This window comes from Stegostoma tigrinum, chromosome 23, assembly GCF_030684315.1.
Source record: "Stegostoma tigrinum isolate sSteTig4 chromosome 23, sSteTig4.hap1, whole genome shotgun sequence".
In the NCBI taxonomy this organism is placed as follows: Eukaryota; Metazoa; Chordata; class Chondrichthyes; order Orectolobiformes; family Stegostomatidae; genus Stegostoma; species Stegostoma tigrinum.
Window position 1 is genome coordinate 26,200,844 of NC_081376.1, and position 19,732 is coordinate 26,220,575.

Sequence of the window (19,732 nt, forward strand, 5' to 3'; positions counted from 1 at the left end):
TCCCTTTCTTTCCTTCTCTTCTGCCAGTCATCCTCATCATTAAAGTGCTCAGACGTGAAACGTGTTGTAGCTTGGACAAGTCGTCAACACTTTGAATGATTCATAGCTGTCTCTTCTCAGTCATTAATGCCACATTAGAATGAAAGATTCAGGGTGTCTTCGAAACCTTTGTCCTCCCTGAAACTCTAATCATTTGAGAATTTTGAGAACAGGACTAGGTAGAGACGCACGGGTTGATGCATCCAGGAAGTGTGCAGGAACAACAAGATATGATATTTGCATTCACAGATCCTTGAAGGTGAGGCAGGTTGAGAAGTTTGTTTAAAAACACAATCATATGGCATCTTGGACTATATAAAAAGGGGTATAGATGACAGAACAAGAACTTTTGTTGAAACCCAATGAATCAGTGATTTAAGCTTCAACTGAAATGCTGTTTCTAATTCTATTGACCATGATTTGGCTATGTCAAATCTGCAGAGGAGATTTACTTGAACAGTACCACAGACAATAGACTTGAGCTATGTGCAGAAGTTGGGATTGTTTCCTTTAGAGCAAAGAAGGTTGAAAGAAAATTTAATGTGTTCAGAATTCTGAATGATTTTGAGGATATGTTCTTCTTGAATAAACAAGGATAACCTGTTTCAACTGGAAGAAGGGCTTGGCAAAGAGTGAGAGAATCCTGAACAAGACGGCAAAGCACAATCATCAGTGTTAGATCATTCAAGCATTATGTCAATGAGACTACTATGTCAGAAGCATTCAAATTTTCAAAATTGTCATTGATAGTAATTATTTGAGTCATAATATTAACGTTGATGCAATTATGTGCAGTATTCCTTCTAATTTTCTTAACGGTAGCAGTGGTCTCCAAGGCCCCTGCACAGCAGACACTTCTGGAACCTGGAGTCAATGCTTTGATTAGTGTGATCGCCATGGGTGGAACACTGCAGCAGCTGCATGTGCATGTACCTGAGATGGTACGTGATTCTGGTGTTATATTACATTGTTCCAGTATAGAAACAGGTGATTTGTCCCAAAATGCCAAGTACCACTGTTTATATCACATTTGAATGTCAGCCTGGCCTCCTTCATCTAACCTCAACAACATAAACTTTGATTTATATCTTTGTCAAATTTTCCCTAAATGAATCTTTGCTATCTGCTTCAAACACCTACTGTGCTTGCAATTTCAGAATATAATCACTCTTTGATTAAAGAGGTTTCTATCAGGACGGTGCCAATCCACCCACTGGCTTTCTAGGGGCTCTTTCAAAGTGTAATAATAATAATTTCACAATCCTGCTCTTTACCCATGTCCCTACATTTGTATCTCCTTCGAGTACTACCCATTTCTCTTTTGAAGAGATTATCATTGAATTTGTATTCATTGCCCTGTCAGGCAGTTTGTTTCAAATCGTGGACTGTTTTTTTTGCAACAGAAGATTTTTCCTCATCCTACCTATCGTCACATTATAGTGACCTTAAATCAGTGTCCTTTGATTTTCATTGTTAGAAACTGGTTCCCTTTATTTAGAACAGACATGTAGAATGCTGTAGAAACTCAACCAGTCTGGCATCCTCTGTGGAGAGGGAAATATAGTTAACATTGCGAATCCAGTGTGACACATGTTCAGAACTGAAAAACATTGGCAAATGATTTTTTAATATTCTTTTGACGGCAGAACCTCTTGTCAGCCCGCGTAACTATTAATCATCTCTGGAGCTATCCCTTCAGCACCCTCGCCACAGCCTTCATGTTAGTGCCAAAGTGCCATTCAGAATTGGGCACTTTGTCAGTTGGGAAGATCTAGTGTTACATGTAAGTTTGGAATAGCTTTGTGACTTCCGCACATTACAGGCTGAATCTTTGTTTTCAAGTTGATGGAGTCAGGTAGACACAGATGGAAAATTTCCCAACTCTGCAATAAGTGCCCTGATTGGTTGGATTTTCATTCAGGGGAACTGTGGGTGGTAATCTTTCTTTAAACAAAGTGCAGGAGGTCACAGGACAGTAGGTGCAGAAGTAGTTTAGCACTTTAGGCCCACTTCAGTGTTCTGGCATATTGACTCAGTTGTAACAAAAGCTAATTAATAACACCCATCTATTCCTCGTTCCACAGCTCCTTCAAACTGCACACACTGCCTCAAAATACCCTTCATGCACTCCACAAGCCTGCGTTCTATACCAAATTATGTTTCCCATCCATTCCCATGGCCCTTGATATCCTCAATGCCAGCTAAAGCCGATCACGTCCTCGACTTTTCATCATTTGCCCTTAAAGCTACCATTTCAACTCAGCCAGTAATCACCACAAATTTAAGATATGAAAATCCATTCAATACATTTAAATAATCCTTTATAAAAATGAATGCCTCCTTCAAATTCCCAACCCTTGTGAAAGCAAATATTTTATGTTCATTATTGCGCAATAAATGCAACTAATCCCTTTATAACCTCTCTGAACTGTCAATCAAACTGTGAACTTAAGTACCCACTGTGATAATAGAAGTTTGTGGCCGTATTTGTGCATTACTATCCTATAATAATAACCCAATAGGGCTCATGTGGTGAGGTGTTGTGATAACACTTCTGGATTAGTGGGTTAGAAAATAACTATAACCCTCAAGTGTACGTCAAAGGCAGTTATTGAAATTATGAGCACCAGCTTGTTTTGACTTCAGGTTGCCTTATTTTACAAATTAAATGGGCATGGATTTAATAACAAGTCTAGAAGCAAGCATGGAAAGAGAAACAGTTAATGTTTGAGCCCTTCTTCACAGAAGAGAGGTACAGATGTGAAATGGTGAATCCTATTGATACTGTCACTTGTATCTCATAACCACTTTTTCTAACAAGCCTAATATGAGATACTCTATCAAAACCTTTGAAAGTCTACAAACAGAACATCAACTGTATTACCCATATCCTTTCATTCTGTTCCTTCACCGAAGAACCCACTCAAACAAGTCAAACACAAATTGCCCTCAACAAGTCCATATTGACTTTCCTGCCTTGTTTCATATTTGCCCAATTTGCTGTTGGTGTCTTCCAGGACTGCAGTTTCTGAAAGTTTCCTAACCACCACCAAATTAAAATTGACTGGCCTGGAATCACCATATTTGTACTTTCGCCTTTATTGAATAAGTTTAGAACGTTTATAATCATGACATCAAAGTATCCCCTTGTATCAAAATGGAATTGCAAGGTTGTGCCCATCACTCCCAAATGTATGTCCTTGTACCCCTCAGCAAATCAGGACATATGCTGTTCTGGTTAGGTAACTTGAGTGCTTGGAGATCCACTGAACTTGCTTCTCCATTCTGTTATGTAGCTGATAACTATTGCATGACTGAATTTCGTGCTCCACATTACTCCCCTACTTCAGCATTCAGAGTGCTGTGGGTTTGGTTATCCTCACTTTCAGGTGGGGGAATGTACCTGGGCTGCACTCAAACAATCTGCACTTTTGCCAATCTTTTCCTCCAATGTACTTAGGCCATGAGTGAATCAAATTATATTCATATAATTAAAGACCCTTTATTAAAAGTGCCTTCTAAGCATGCACAAAACATCAGCATCAGTAACGTTTAACCTTATAATTGAACGCACCATTGTGAAAAATAAATATAGCAGTTTTATTGGAAGTCAATCATATCCCTACTATGTTAAATGATCAAAGGGAAGCAGTTCCATAAGTAAAGTAAGTAGCTTAGCTTCAATAATATTTTATAAACTTTTCAGTTTTTAAATTCTTGTTAATATAATTTCCTGTCATTTTGAAATACATAAATAATAAATAACTGATAAAATTAGCATCCTGAACAATTAATTCTAAAATTCCATCATTTGATGTCAAGTGTTTCAAAACGGTTGAAACATTTGAAAAGCTGAACATCTATTTATGCATAATTTCATTCCAAAGTATCAAAATAACAACTAAGAGCTGCATAATTTTCATAGTGTCACCACGGTCCATTATTTATGCACTGACTGTGTCGTTGTAGGAAATGATTGATGGAATCAGTGGGGTTCTCTTTCCGAGATCATCTTGTGTTGTTTATATAGAAACGCCTCTTTGTTTTTCCTCTGAATATCTAACTATGTTTGGCTGCATATTAAAAGACTGAATCAATCTTGCAAAGCCTTGTTAAGCCAAGAGGTGAAACAAGGCATGTATTTACGAGGGGATGAAACAGTATTGGATGGAGATAACGTCATCCCCTCACTACAAACAGTGGGCAGGAGAGGTGCCAAAACAATGGCTTAAAAAAACCTGAAAAGGAAGGGAAAATTAAAAGAAATATTGATCTTGTGAAAGACAAATTAGAATTGTAGAATCCCTACAGTATAGAAACAGACCATTCAGTCCATCATGTTCCCACTGCCCTTCCGAAGAACATTCCAGCCATACTCGATCCCTATACCCATAACCCTGCATTTTGCATGGCTAGTCCACCTGACCGATATATCCCTGGACATGATGGGCAATTTAGCATGGCCAATCCACCTAACCTGCACATCTTTGGACTGTGGGAGGAAATTGGAGCACTTAGAGGAAACCCACGCAGACACAAAGAAAATGTCTGTATATAGTTTGCGCAGTTGCCTGAGGGTGGGATCGAACTCAGATCCCTTGTGCTGTGAGGCACAAATGCTAACCACTGAGCCACTGTAATCCAGGAACTGCATCAATTTGAAAATATTCCAACAAAATTAGTCTATTGAAATTTTGATTGGGTGTCAACTTCCTAAACTACACCATTTCATTTGTAAAAGAACAGCAATGCTACTTATTTAATTACAAAAGTAATAAACATTCCATGTTTCAACTTTACATTTCTCAAAATATAAACTTCTAAGCACACGTTTCTGAAATTAATTTTTAAAAAATGCGTAACTATTTGTTGTGAGATTTCAGATAGTTGCAGGGTCAAAGCCAATATATTCCATATAGTTTGATGCATTCAATATCGATGATTTACAAACTTGTATAATCACTGCAGGTTTACCGGATTGTGGTTGATAACAAGAAAATAATCAATGGGCCATTGCCATATATTGGGATAATGCATATGTTAGAAAGTATTAGGAAAGTTAGAGGGATAAGTTAACATCAATTGCAAGAGTGAAACTTGAGTCTGTACAAATATATGCCTTGGGAGCAGTGGTGAGCAACTCAGAGTGGAGGCAATGGTCTTATGGTATTATCACTCAACTATTAATCCAGAAACCCGGATAATTTTCTGGGAACCCAGGGTTCGAATCCCAAGATGGCAGATGGTGGAATATGAATTCAGTTTAAAAAAATTGGAAGAAGCCATGATGACCATTGCCAATTATTGGAAAAAAAATCCATCGAGTTCACTCATGTCCTTAAGGAAAGAAAATCTGCCATCTTCATCTGGTCTGGCCTGCATGTAACTTCTGACTGCCCTCTGAAATGCCCTAGCAAGCCACTTAATTCGAGGGCAACTAGGAATGGGCAATAAATTCTGGCCAGCCAACAACATTCCCTACAGCGAATTTTAAAAAAAAGCACCTCAAATCCACTTCACTTTTCGATAAGATCTGATTAGCTGACATCCCCACATATCTCCAATAACCTTTCACTCTCATACTTATTAACAGTCTACGCCTGCCTCAGAAATATTCCAAGACCCTGCTGTCATCACCTTTTGATAAAGAGTGCCATGAACCTCGGAGAAAAAAAGTTACTTCATCTATTTAAAGTACAGTCATGACCCTTTTGTTAAATGGTAAAAAGTTCTACTTTCTCATGAGCTCACTTAATTTTCACAACCTCCTTGTCAACAACCAAAAGGACATAATGTGTTTCCAGCAAATCACCTGAGACTTCTAAACTCCAGATTCAAGCCTAGCTTATCCAATCTGTCCTCATCAGATAACCTGCCTATTCCAGGTATGAGTCTCATAAACCTCTGGGCTATTTCCATTGTACCAGCTCCTTCCTTAAATGAGGAAACTGATACTGTTGACCATCAAACGTGGTCTCACTAATATCCTGTATAACCTCACATTTTTGTACTCAATTCCTCTCATAACAAATGAGACCATTCTATTAGCTTTCCTCATTGCACTCTCTGCCTGTATATTAAAGTGCTATGCATTAGGACACCCAGACGTCACTGCATCTGAGCTCAGCAATCTCTCACCCTTTAGATAATCTAATTTCTTACTCTTCCTACCAAAATGAATAATTTCACATATTTTCCACATCACGCTTAATTTGCCCGATCTTTGTCCACTCACTTAATCTTTCTACATCCCTTTGTCTCAGCGTCACATCCTCTTCACAACTTACTTTCCGAACTATACATGTATCGTCAGCAAATTTAGCAACTATACCTTTGATCCTATTATTCAAGTCATTTATTTCAATTATGAAAACTGAGACTTCAACACTGATTCTTGTGGCAGACCTGTTACATTTATAAATATAGTTAATCTATTAATGTTTATTCTGTTTTCTACCAATTAGCTAATCTTCTATTCCTGCCAATATGTTACTTGCTGCATGGCCAGCATCATGCACTTTCATTTTGTGCAGTAATCAGGAATGTGGCACCTTATCAAATAAATTCTGCAAATTTAAGTATAATATATTCCCTGGTTTCCTGTATATCCACAGCACATATTATTTTTTCAAAGAACTTCAATATGTTGGTTAAACATAATTTCCCCGTCACAAAACCATATTGATTCTGTTTGATTATTATGAATTCTTCCAAGTGTTCTGCTATAATGCCTTAAATAATAGTTTATAACATTTTACCTATGACAGCTATTAAGCTAATTGGCTTGTTATTTGCTGCTTTCTGACTCTCTTTATGAATACAGGGTTACATTTGTTACTTTCCAATTTAATGGAGACATTCCAAAATTAAGGATATTTTAGTAAATGAAAATAATGCATCTATCAGACTAGTCTTATTTTTAAGACCCTAGGATGAAGTTCATCAGGACCAAGGGAATTATCACCTAGAATTCCAACAGTTCGTAAGTGTATTTTTTGAGTTTCTCTCTCCTTTCCATTTCCCGACAAATAGCTCTTTCTGTGATGCAAATGCATCTTCTCTCATGAAGAACAATGTAAAATGTCTGTTCAATTGATCCAACATCTCCTTATTTTCCAGTATTGATTTCTTCCACTCATTGCTAGAGGATCAATACTCACATTATTAATTCTTTTCTGTTTTAAGAGTAGAAACTCTTGTGATCTGTTTTATTTTTCCAGCAAGCTTTCTCTTGTACTCTAATTTTCACTTCTTTTTCCAGCCTTTAGTCATTATTTGCTGTTTCTTATACCTTTTCCAACCTCCTGACCAGCCAACTATCCTTATACAATAATATGCTTTTTCTTTAATTTGATACTAAATTAACTTTTCTCATTGACCACAAATGGTGTGACATCTCCTTAGATAACAAAGTGTGGAGCTGGATGAATACAGCAGGCCAAGCAGCATCTCAGGAGCACAAAAGCTGACGATTTGGGCCTAGAAATTTCAGAAATTTCTGATGAAGGGCCTGGGCCCAAAACGTCTGCTTTTGTGCTCCTGAGATGCAGCTTGGCCTGCTGTGTTCATCCAGCTCCACACCTTGTTATCTCGGATTCTCCAGCATCTGCAGTTCCCATTATCTCTGGCATCTCCTTAGTTTTTTTTTGTTGGAATGTAATATTCTGTGTATTTTGAAACATGTGCCTGATTGTCTGTTGTTGCGTTTTTACTGACTTATACCTGAGCCTAATATGCCAGTTCACTTTAGTTTACTGTGCTTTTACATACTCAAAAATGATCTTATTTAAGTTTGAAACACTAGTTTTGGACACACCCTTCTCTCCCCCAGACTGAATGTAAAATCCAATCATTTTTTCATGTTGGAATCTTCCCTTTGAACTTAGTAATTAATCTCATCTTGAGCAACCATCCCAACACCCACAAACGAAGCTGCATTAGAACATTATTCCAATGAGCTACCACACACTGCAGCACAGAGGAACTATGAAGAGCAGAAGAAAATCACCTATACAGCATATTCAAAAAGAATGGGTACCCAATGAACACAGTCCGCTGATTTCTCAGCAACAAACCCAAACAAACAGACAAAATGGGCCCAGAAACCATAACCACTCTCCCTTCCACCAAAGACATTTTGGAAATGACTGCCAGACTACTCGGACCTCTTGGCATCAGGGTAGCCCACAAACCCACCAACACACTAAAACAGCAGGTAATGAACTTAAAAGACTCTATACAGACAACAAGCAAAACGAATGTCATCTACAAAATACCTTGCAAGAACTGTGACAAACACTACATTGGACAAACAGGCAGAAAGCTAGCCACCAGGATACATGAACATCAACTAGCCACAAAATGACATGACCCACTATCACTAGTCTCCTTACATACAGTTGAGGAAGGACACCACTTTGATTGGGACAACACATCCATCCTAGGACAAGCCAAACAGAGACATGCACGAGAATTCCTAGAAGCATTCCAACCGGAATTCCATCAACAAACACATTGATTTGGAGCCAATCTATCATCCTCTGAGAAAAAGAACAGGAAATGACATCACCAACCCAAGGAAACCTAACCAGATAAATAGAAAGTGGGACATAACACCAGCGCTTCGTCGGAGGCTCACTGATGATGTTACCTAGAATGGTGACGAAACGCCTGAAAACAAACCTTCCAGCTCAGTGAGCAAACTCACATCCATAAACTGCAAAATACATACAGAAAGTACTACATAAACACAACAGATCTGTCAGCATTTGTGGAGAGGTAAATATTTTAAGTCAAATACAATTCCTGTTCTTCTCCTGGTTGGCAGCAGAAACTATCCTGCAAGCCCTCTAGGAACTCCTCAACTAGATGACCTTTACGCACTTGATTTTTCTCATGTATATGTAGGTTAAAATACCAATTTAATTATCATTTATGTCTGAGAAGCCTCTGTTACTTCCTCCTCCTTACTCCATTCAACCATGTGGTTCCTCCGTACATCACTCCCACAGTGACTTCTTGCTTTTGTAATTTATCAACTGTACCCAAACTGTTTCTATATCCTGATTTACTGAACTTATGGCACACTTCACACTGCTATTCCATAGTAATTAATGGAGTCACCCACCTACATTGTCCTAATTCCTGTGCTTCCTAAATGATAAGCACCCTTGAATTCCGGCTCCATTCCAATCGCCATCCTGCAGCCATGTCCATGTACTGGTTATCAGTTAGTGCTATTTTTCCTATTTGTGGTACCAGTTCATTTCTCTTGTTTCAAATGCTCCTGATTTACTAAACTTGCCTGAACCTTGCCTGGGATGTGTTGTGTTTGTCATGGTTTATAGTTACATACATTTTGCAGTTTGTAGCAACAGTATGATGCTCACTATTCACTTTGCAGCTAACTGCCCATTGAATTTTGAGGGTTTTTGGATGGCCATTTAGTGTTGTCAGATGGGCGATCCCGCAGGATACACTACAGGAAATCTCTGACATCAGTGAACAAAGCAAGCAACACCATAGCTTTTCAATCCATCAGTCTGAAGAATTTTCACTGACATTCAGAGCTTTGATAGAAACCTGGAGGTGAGTTTGGTGTGGGGACTTGGGAGAGGTTGACAAAACCAGATGAATGTGCTGCCCTGAGTGCCCTACAGGAATCTCCAATCCTGTTGGCTTTATCTTGATCTGCTCACAGATCATCTGTAGAAGTTGTGATGTTGGAAATTATTCTGAATTGTACAAGTTCCCTTCAGACACTTGCCAAATATCTGTGGCAGCTGCTAGTGTTGTGAACAAGTGTAGTGCCTCCTCAACTGACCACGGAATCCAATTTTTAAAAAAATCCTCCTCCTTCACAAAATATCCATTTTTGCCATTTATATATTTTTGATCTGATATATTATTCTGCCTACTGGTGAACAGAAAAGAGCTTCTATAGTAATTAATTTATTAACTGGGTTTAACAGGAGAACAACAACATGATTAGGTGAATTCGGTAAATAATTTGATGAGTGGAGCTACTGTGATGTTATTCAGCTGTCCATGTAGCCAATCACAGTAACTCATTTTCATAATCACCCAACCAGGAATCAAAAAGCATTAATATCACTTCTTTAAAAAAATTGCATTGAGCAAATTAAGGATCAGGACACACTCATTGGACTAAGTTTAAAATATTCTTGAAAATAATGCTTCTATTTATTAAAAATTGCTTCTAACATTGGATTAAATGTTAACATCACTCCATGATAATGAGATTAGTTTTTCAGAATTAGCTTTGTTGTTTCGCAGATTTTATTAATTGCATCAGCATTTAAAACTAATTACATCCAATTGAATAAGGTAGAATGTTTTTACAGGGTTTCAATCAAGTCTGAGGGAGAGACAACATTGGAGTTCTCACTGTTTTTGAGAATTGTCAGCTCTGGGATGGTCCGAGTTTTGCCTGTCTGATATCATCACATTGTCAGAAAATCTCAACAGGTCTGGCAGTATCTGTGGAGACAAATCTGTTAATGTTTCAGGTCCAGTGATCCTGCTTCAGAACGTCTTCAGACCCTTTTTCAAATCATTCAGATTTCCAGCATCTGCAGTTCTTTGTTTTTTTTATCACAACATTGTTGTCAGTTTCAGAGGGGTAATGAAAGTCACTCTTCATTTCCACAACACCACACTCCATCCCACAGAATCCAGGCCATTATTTGATATGTTACATCAGAGGGTGAAGGAATGCAGTGTTGCTCCAGTCTCTCTACCCTACTGCTTGCAACATCATATCAAAATACTTTTTCAGTAACCATGGTAATCGACTAAATGTTTTACCTCTGTGTAAAACAAAATGATTCATCAACTAGCTTCAATAATAAACACAATTATCTATTTATTGTCAAAACCGTGAAAACATATTCAATAAAAATGCAATAATTGGGGAACGTATGCATTCAGAAATACAGAGGCATAAATTCTTAAGTCTATAAATGTCCCCAAAACAAATGACCACAAAACCTCTTCTCAAAGATCACTGATTTGTTTGCAGAGATTCACTGTCTGATTTTTTTAAAAATCTTAGCGAAAGGCGTTATTCTTGATGGCAAAATGATAGCATGTGAGATGTTCTGGGGTTTGTTGATCTCATGTTTTGGCACATATGGTCAAGTCACTAATTATGCATGGTTATCCCTGAAGACTTGAGGACATGGGTTACATGGGAAATATGATCTTGTGACTTTCTTTCAATTGTTCTTTTAAAAAGAACAAATAGGTTTCATCCTGAACTGCTGTATCATCTTTTCACAAATAGGAGTGATCAGCTGGGCACCTTGTCCCTTGAAAGCTTTCTTCCAAGTTAAAGTGTTCTTGGGGCATTTTCCTTCAAGTCAGTTGGACGTAAGAGTAACAGTTCTGGGTCAGTAACTAATCAAAAAATAATCTCAGCAGGGTCTATGGCAAAGCAAGCAGTTATTACAGTGATGTGATTTCTATGAAGGCTTATTAACCAAATTTCCAGAGGCCCTAGTGAACTTGCAATGAGGTCTTTTGAAGAAAATTTTCTTAGTGTGTCTACAACATTTTAAATGATTTGTTTTCCCTAATCCTTTCAAACTTGAGCCCTTTAACCGAAATTCAACATAAAAAGTGTGTCCATTAAACCTGGATCCTTAGAAACATGGAATAAAATTTTAGAAGTAACTGATGCATTCACATTCTCATTCTTGTTCACTCTTCACCCATACATACGCATTTATCTCCGATTCCTTCTGAATGGTTAGATGATTCCAACAAGGTTATAATATTGATAAAGCATTGGTGATGACATTGATTTTCCCCTGCAATATAAACCATTTTAAAAGATAAGACTGTAATAGCAAACACCAACAAAGTAATTTGGTATTTTGAATTTTTCCACAAAGACTAGAGTTTATGATGACTTTCTACCCATGTCAATATGAAATTGTAACAGGCATGTACTTCAAAATGTTTGAGTCAGTAGCAATACTAGAGTTCTTTTTTCCATTATTGGCTTTTTCATTTGATGTTAATTTTAGTTTTCTACAGTGGTATTCTACTGAATATTCCAGATCAATTATTTTGTCATGAAAATACCATTTTTTTAATTGTATATTTGATTCTGGACTGAAATAGGGAGAAAAAAAGGCAGAGGATTGTGGATAAGATTAATATTTTGTACTTACTTTTCAGGATCACTGCACATTTAAAAAGCAGTGCTCATTGCTCATACTGTGGTTTGTTCAAGCAGTGGAGCAAATTAGCTACAGATGAGCTGGATCCAAGGAAAGTATCCAAATGAAAATTTGCATGGCAACAAGTAGCTGATTGGTTAGTGAAATGTTGACTAATTGTTGATGGCAAAGGCCTCCTGCTTGCCAACAACTATTAATTGGCTCCCGGGTAGCTGAACAGTTTGTGGGTAATAATGTTTGGCCAGAAGCCTTTGGACCTCTGGAAAAGTATTAGCCATTAGCATTGTATATCGAGGTTTCATTATTACTTAGCTGTAGCTAAAAACAATTTATTTACAATAAATAATAATTCCTGTTATGTACAGAAACATGCTTGTGTTTTCTATCAACCTGGAATTAAAATGCAGGTAAATTTTGTTTACTTCGATAACATTTTCAACTTTTGTGATGACTCCAGGAATAGCATGGTTCGATTTCAAATATACTCCCCAGTGAGGTGTGACAGGAATAGATGTGCACCCATTCCTAAGTCACTAGCCTCAATTGCTACCATAAGTGGCTTTGTGAAATGATGCACCACCGCTGACTGGATGATCACAATGCACTTCAATGTCTCGAAAGATGTCTGGCAATCCCCTGACTCTACTATCTTGGCATTGTTTTCCAACAAGCTCATCACCAGAACAACTTTTGTGCTGATATTTTGTCCAAATTTGTGCTAAAACTCACACACCGCCAACATTCCTTGCTTCAGGGGTAGGAAATCCACTAATGTTTGTACTTTTATAGTCCCTGGCAGCACATATCCTTGCCATACTGCTTATGTTGTAGGCAAATTACACACATCTTTTTTAAAAAAAAAGGTTTCCGGCAAGACTCGTCCTGGGGTAGTCAAGTTTAATTTGTTTAAAAATAGCTCATGGTTTATCCAAATGATCATCCCAAGTGCATTCTATACTAATAAATTATTAAGGCAACCCACACAATTAGGAACACTGACTACCATTTGATTAATTAGACTCTGGAAAGTTGCTGGAACACTTTTGATTTTGCCTAAATAACATTGAATTGGAAAAGGCCATCTGATGTAACAAGGACTGTTATCTCTTTAGCTCTGAATGTTAAAGGAATCTGCCACTATCCCCGTAAGAAGTCTGGCACTGGCCCAATCAAGATGGCCTTCCAAGTGAGGAATTGGGTATGCATATGCCTTTATTATTGCCTTGATCTTTTTGTAATTGATGCAGAATCATATTCTGGTTTAGGACCTACCACCACTGCTAAACTTGACATCTTTAACGGGATTATAATGAGTGACTTACCAACATGTTAGATTTCAACTTATACCTGAGCCTGGTTCTCTGGGATTCGGTGATAAGCATGCTAAACTGTAAGAAGTGATTCTTTGTGCATATCATGTATAGCCAAAGTTATACACCCTGGTTGTCCTTCCAGACTCTTTTAAATTTGATATGTGGCCTTGTTAGGTCTTTCCATTTATCTGCCTCTAAATATAAAGGCATGGTGTCTTGCAACACTCACAATTCAGTGTTAGCTAACTGGGCAGCAGGTATTTCAAATTCGGAATTGTCTTGGCCTCCTTTTGTATCATCTTCATTATTACTTTCCTCTTCTATTGTCCTTTTTAATATCTATTCATCTTCCTGGCAATGATAAGGGTTCAACATCTTGATGTGACACAGTCAATTCCTTTTCCAGCAATTTGGGGATCAATTAGACGACTTACTTTGCTAATTTCTTTCACTGCCTTATTTGGACCAATGAATCATGCATTCCGATGGTTTAGTTTGTGATAGCAGTAATACTAACACCCTGAACACTGGTTGAAATGTCTGGAGTTTGCCATGCCGTCATCCATTGTTTCATCATTGTTTATGATGCACTAAGGTGTTCTTGAGTGACTTAGCAGGGTCCGCTGAGCTGCTCAAGGAATACAGACGTATATTCTCACATGTAGGTTTGCTCTTCCATCTGAGCACATATTGTTGATTAACTTTAGATTTCCCCTTACCTCTGGCCATCCATAAATTAATACATAAAAGGGAGAGTCTCTTGTGAAATTACCTGTCAATTAATAAGGCAATCCCATGTGCTAAACGAGAAAAAAAAATCAAAGTCTTTGTCTCAAATATGGATAATCCTGGCAGTTATTCATGATAATTCCTTTTGAGGGGAAAATATGCCTTTCTAAAACTCTCTGTCTGTGGGCGGATTTCATCCGTGTTATATCCAGATCATTCCGACCTCCCATTTGTGAAGTGGATGATTTCAACCTTTGTGTCATTTCTTTAGATGAATCAAATTTCCTTCATGACTTTACAAACTGAATTTTATGATCTATAACTTTAATAGTTACTTCCATTCATCAAAGGCTTTACTGAATGAATTCCATTCTTCATTGCTCTATGAGATGGATCCTTGAACAGATTTTCCCAAACGATTCCTGCTATCTGCAGCATTACTAATAATCCCCAGTGCTTCACAAAATTTTCTGGGTGAGCCCTACTGTGTTCAGTTAAAATAAATGCATCTAACCTTTACCAATGTTTAAGAAATTGATCTCCCACCTTTTCTGTGGCCACAATACTCTCCCAATTTCTCTTTATTTTACCCACTCAGGATTCTAAGATGCACCTTCTATTCTTGTAAACCTGGCTTTGTATCATTCCAAGGTATTCTAACTTAGTTTTATTTGTTTTTGTGACCATTAATTTCCTTTACTGTAGCTGTTTTTTGTGATGCTTGCAATCTACGTGGTGACTCTCAATGTGAGTTGAAAGTACTCTGCTTTCTTCTAGCTTAGCCAGTCTGTAAGCTACTTTTTAAAAATGTTTCTCATTCTGACTGGGAATGTCAGCCTGACTCACAAAGCCTCTGATGTCTGTTTGCTCTGCTTTCTTGCTGAAAAGACTTCTTAACGGCCTTGGTGGGACTGGAACCTCATGGTGTTCCTTTCTTGTGATCACTGCTGCATCTCTCTTCCCTGGTCTGAAGTGGCTCTTACCATCGACCGCAGGATCTGCCTTGTTGAATCTTGCCACAGAATTTGAAGATGAAGTTGAATGAAGCCCACAGGCTTGTCATTATAATCAAAACTGAACCCTCACCACAGCTCACGTGTAAGATACATCAGTAAAAGTTACGGCCACCCCTTCTCTTTGCTGCTACTTAGGGATCAGCAAGACATACTTTGTGTAGAATGATAAGGAAAGATGTCCTGGTAACTTCACAAGAAGATGCTTTTCTCTTAAACAAGACCTAGTTTTTTTATATGCTAATAACGAGGTATGGTAGCTATGATTACAGAGACTATGACCAAGGTCTCAATGTTAAGTCTTACACCTTTTAAATCTAGTGTTCTTCATCTGCTCAAGCCCATATGATGTGACCATATTGGGCTGTGTTTAATGCACTCTTCAAAGTTAACGCTTTCAGAACCCACAACTTTCTACAATCCCCACACTTTGCGATGTGCTATTCCAAGTGCTGCAATTTAACATTCCCAAACTTCCAAAGTTTTCTTCCTGTTGAGTAGTTCACTGCCACCATTCCTCCTTCCCTTTCATCTCAGTAATTTTCACAAGACTACTTAATGAACTCAAACTAAGTCACCAAGATATTAAATAATCTGTGTAGGAGGTAAGTAATTGATTAAGTGGATGATTAAGAAATTGAACATTGTCATAGGTATAAAAACATTGGCGGTATTTTATTCATGTAATGCAAAGTAAATTAATGACAATGGATCACCAGTGAGTGGATGCTCTGATTTACTTTTCTGTTTACTACAATGTTAAATCATTTCTTTCCAAATCTAGATTGATGAATCTAGAAAAAAGTGAAGCCATTTCTCATAATGTTCCATGATAGGGTAAATAAGCTTTTATTCCAGTTATTTTTTATAATCAAGCTGCCCGATTATGATTAATTATTTACCTTGCTCAGTTATTATGTTCTCAAATTTTCAAATTATGGCTTGCTGAAGAAAATAAATAATCATAGAAATACAAGAAAAGCCACTGGGAACAAAAGCTGAAAAATTAGTATCAGAGAATCACCGATGCAATAATTACAACTCTTCAGTCCACTGTTGCCTTTCCCATTTCCAGGGAGACGTGAAATGTTGTGACTGGAACCTCCATTATCTCCACCCTTGCTTTCTTTAACTAACTAGGATACATTCTATTGAACATAACTGTCTTTTCTTCTTTGAGTGCTTGCAACTTTGAAGTCTCTCCCCTTGTCTATTTTTATCCTATCCAATTTCTCAGCTGTCTTCTCATCTGCAGTATCATTACCAGCATCCTCTTTAGTGAAAGCAAATATACTTAGTTGGAACCCCAGATATCCCTGTTGCCTCCACAAGATTGTCTAATGGACCCTTTTTTTTATTACTATTTATATGTTTACAAAATATCTTTGTTATCTTTTATGTTACCTGCAAATCTTTTCTCTGTTTCTAATTCATATCTTTTTCCCCAATCCTCCTCTGGGTTTTGTATATTCAACTTGGTCCTTTAGGACAATTGTGAGCTTGATATTTCACAAAAACTTCTTTTATCATTTGATTGTATTAGGATGGGCAGAAATGTGCACAGCGAGACACAGAGAATTGAATGTTAACATGAATGTTATGTTCAATAAATGAAGTAAATTTTGAACTAGTGTCAAGAAGGAAGTGTTGAGGTAATCTCAAGGGACTATGATAGTTATGTCATGACTTTGCAAACAATTCCTATAAAAGCAGTTTGTTTCTCCAAGCCCTGGCAATTTCTGACAACTGCATTCAACAGGCTGGAAACTACGGCCACTTTCTTAATTGAGCCAAAGTTATAAGACCATCAGAATTTGTACTGGAAGAATAGCAGTATGATGTTACTCACGTTCGTGATGCACCTTAGGCATATTCCTCAGGTGCAATGAACCCTGAAGGTGGAGGCCACTGGCTGCGAGAATAAATGATTTCTAACTTATATTGCAGCTCCTTAGTTTTAGCTCCCCACCTTCCCTCTTTCCATCTGATGCATCTTGAAATTACTTCCAGCATGTGGTTCAGAAACTCCAAAGGAGTGGCAGCCCTGCAAACAATGCATCAGCAGAGATCATCACACAACACAGGCAAGGGAAAGTAGTATTTTAAAAGCGGTTTGGATTAAAGCTGCAATCATAATAATTGATTTTTTTAAGAGAAGTCATTGAAATTTGTAATTACCTGTTTGGAAGCATTGCCATAACTGAAACACTTCAGTGCTTGTTGTTTGGTATGTGTTGTATTACCTCGTGCTTCAGATTTTCATTCAATTTATAAATAAATAATTTGTGTTGAGCTTGTAAGGCTTTTGGAACGCATGATTTTTTTCAGCAATTTGAATGGGATGTTATTGTAACATGCCGCTACTGCTAATCCAATATACAAATTACTGAACATAGAAAAACTGATAATCCATTGGATCAGGCAGCTCTGCAAAGGCAGATCACGGAACAGGATGAGTTTCTATCTGCAGGGAATATGCTCCAATTATAAGACCTGCTGTGAAAATATTATGTGAAAGCCTTTCCATAAAACATGGAAATTGTAACACCTGATCTGCCTTTTTGCTCTATATCCTGTGGTTAGAAAAAACTGAATGAAAAGCAAGCTGACCTACATAGCTTCTGCATGATATGAAGAGTTTTATAATGTCAAAATTTATCTTGTCAGACTTCAAAGGATACCCTTATGGTCGGATAGCCAGTGGATAGAAGGCATTTGATGGGAATGTGTGAAAGCAACCAGTAAAATAAAAGCAGGATGCTACTGCAAATATATTGCTCTCTTTTTTTTACGTCGCTTGCTTTGTTCTACCAAATGAGATTAAATGTATTATTAGTAATATTATTAATCCAGACACAAATACAATTTCCAGTATCATATTCCAGTTTATGACAAACTATCATTTCTATCTTCTAATTAATTACATAGCATTTGATTTCACTAATATCGCATAACCACTTCCAGTTCTGAAAACTTTCCAGTTATTTGCATAATAGATCCTATATTGGTACAGAAGAATAACTGAAGGGGATTTAAACTGTGATAAGGTATCAAAATGGTTTTGATCTTTGTTATTCAGAAAATTAGTTAGAACCACAATCTGATGGAATGTCAGTGAATGCTTTTTGCAAATATGCTGTAAAAATGTACACTCCATCTGCAATATTTTGTTTTTATCTGGGTGGGGGATTTACTTTTAATTGGAGTCCAAGTCCAATAACATCACAGAAAAATGTACAGTATAAAAGGTGAACAACTTGATGCAAATGAAGATTATTATGTGTAGGTTCACATACAATAACAAAGGAAGAGTAGAAACCACAGGGGCACACAGGATATGGTTCAGCGGAAGGTTCAAAACATCTGGGAAATGATTTTAAAAATGGCTTAACATTGAAGAGGTTCAAACTAATATCTTTGCACCAGGCAATATTTTCATCTCAATTCCTCTATATGCATCTAAACCAAATCTAAAACAGCCTTTAAGCAAACAGCTAGGTTTGATGAAAAAGATTTACCTGAATGTATCGATCACAGAACTGGGAGGTATGAGTGCATTCTTCATGGCTCCAGTTTAGTGTTAAAGACTGTTGCTGATGCCCTCCTGTAGTATTATTTGTTTCCCCATCTTCTGATCATGCCCCCATCCCGCATAATACAGTGCACCCACAATGATCCCTCCCTCCTGGTAGCCATCACTCGTAGAGTTCCCATTGCCTATACAGAAATTACCTAAGCGTCTTTGCTGACACTGGTCCATATTCAAAGGGCAATTTATTTTTCCAATTCTGAAGAAGTCATGCCAGACTCAAAATATTAACTTTGTTTTTCTCTCCACAGATGCTGCTGGACTAACTGTGTCTCTCCAGCATTCTGTTTTTATTTCGGATCTCCAGCATCTGCAATGTTTTATTTTTATTTGGGTGGGGGATTTACTTTTAATTGGAGTCCAAGTCCAAAATCTAAATCAGGTGTTTCTTCAGGCCTATCAATTCCATTGCAGAATTCCAATAAGTGCCAACCAATTTCATGTCTGTCGGTACAGGATACTGATACCTCAAGAACAAAGTGAATAGTTCGCAATTATGCAGACTTTCCTTGTCATCTGTTAGGAGACGGGATAGTCAAACATGTGTGATGCCACAGTGCCACCAGCTGGTGCAGTAACAAATGACACAAGGATCACATGACAATAATTGAGTTATTGGATTTTAATATGTCACTTTGGAATTAGCCGTACCGCTTGGAACTGTCAATGCCTTTCCGCAGTTCTTTGGTATTTCTCAGTGATGCTTCACCTGGATTGGTTACCATTATGTGTTTCAACACGAGAATCAATGGATGTATAAATTTCCTTGCATTTTCTGTCAATGTTTGTAAAATCAAGATGTCAATTTGTCTCTGACATCCAAATCGATTTTTTTAGATTAAT

At 37.5% G+C, this 19,732-nt stretch overlaps 1 protein-coding gene across 6 annotated transcripts in view; it reads left to right on the plus strand.

Annotated features, from left to right (window-relative positions):
• rbfox1 (RNA binding fox-1 homolog 1) overlaps positions 1 to 19,732 on the plus strand; it is a 2,011,452-nt gene that overhangs the window by 400,713 nt on the left and 1,591,007 nt on the right. The window contains exon 1 of one of the 6 annotated variants that reach the window (XM_059654012.1): positions 13,405 to 13,443. The exons of the other annotated variants lie outside the window; for them this stretch is intronic. Coding sequence (XP_059509995.1) covers positions 13,420 to 13,443 — 24 coding nt within the window. The 5' untranslated portion in view covers positions 13,405 to 13,419. Of the gene's footprint in view, positions 1 to 13,404; positions 13,444 to 19,732 lie in introns of those variants that run through there. 6 annotated transcript variants of the gene reach the window in all.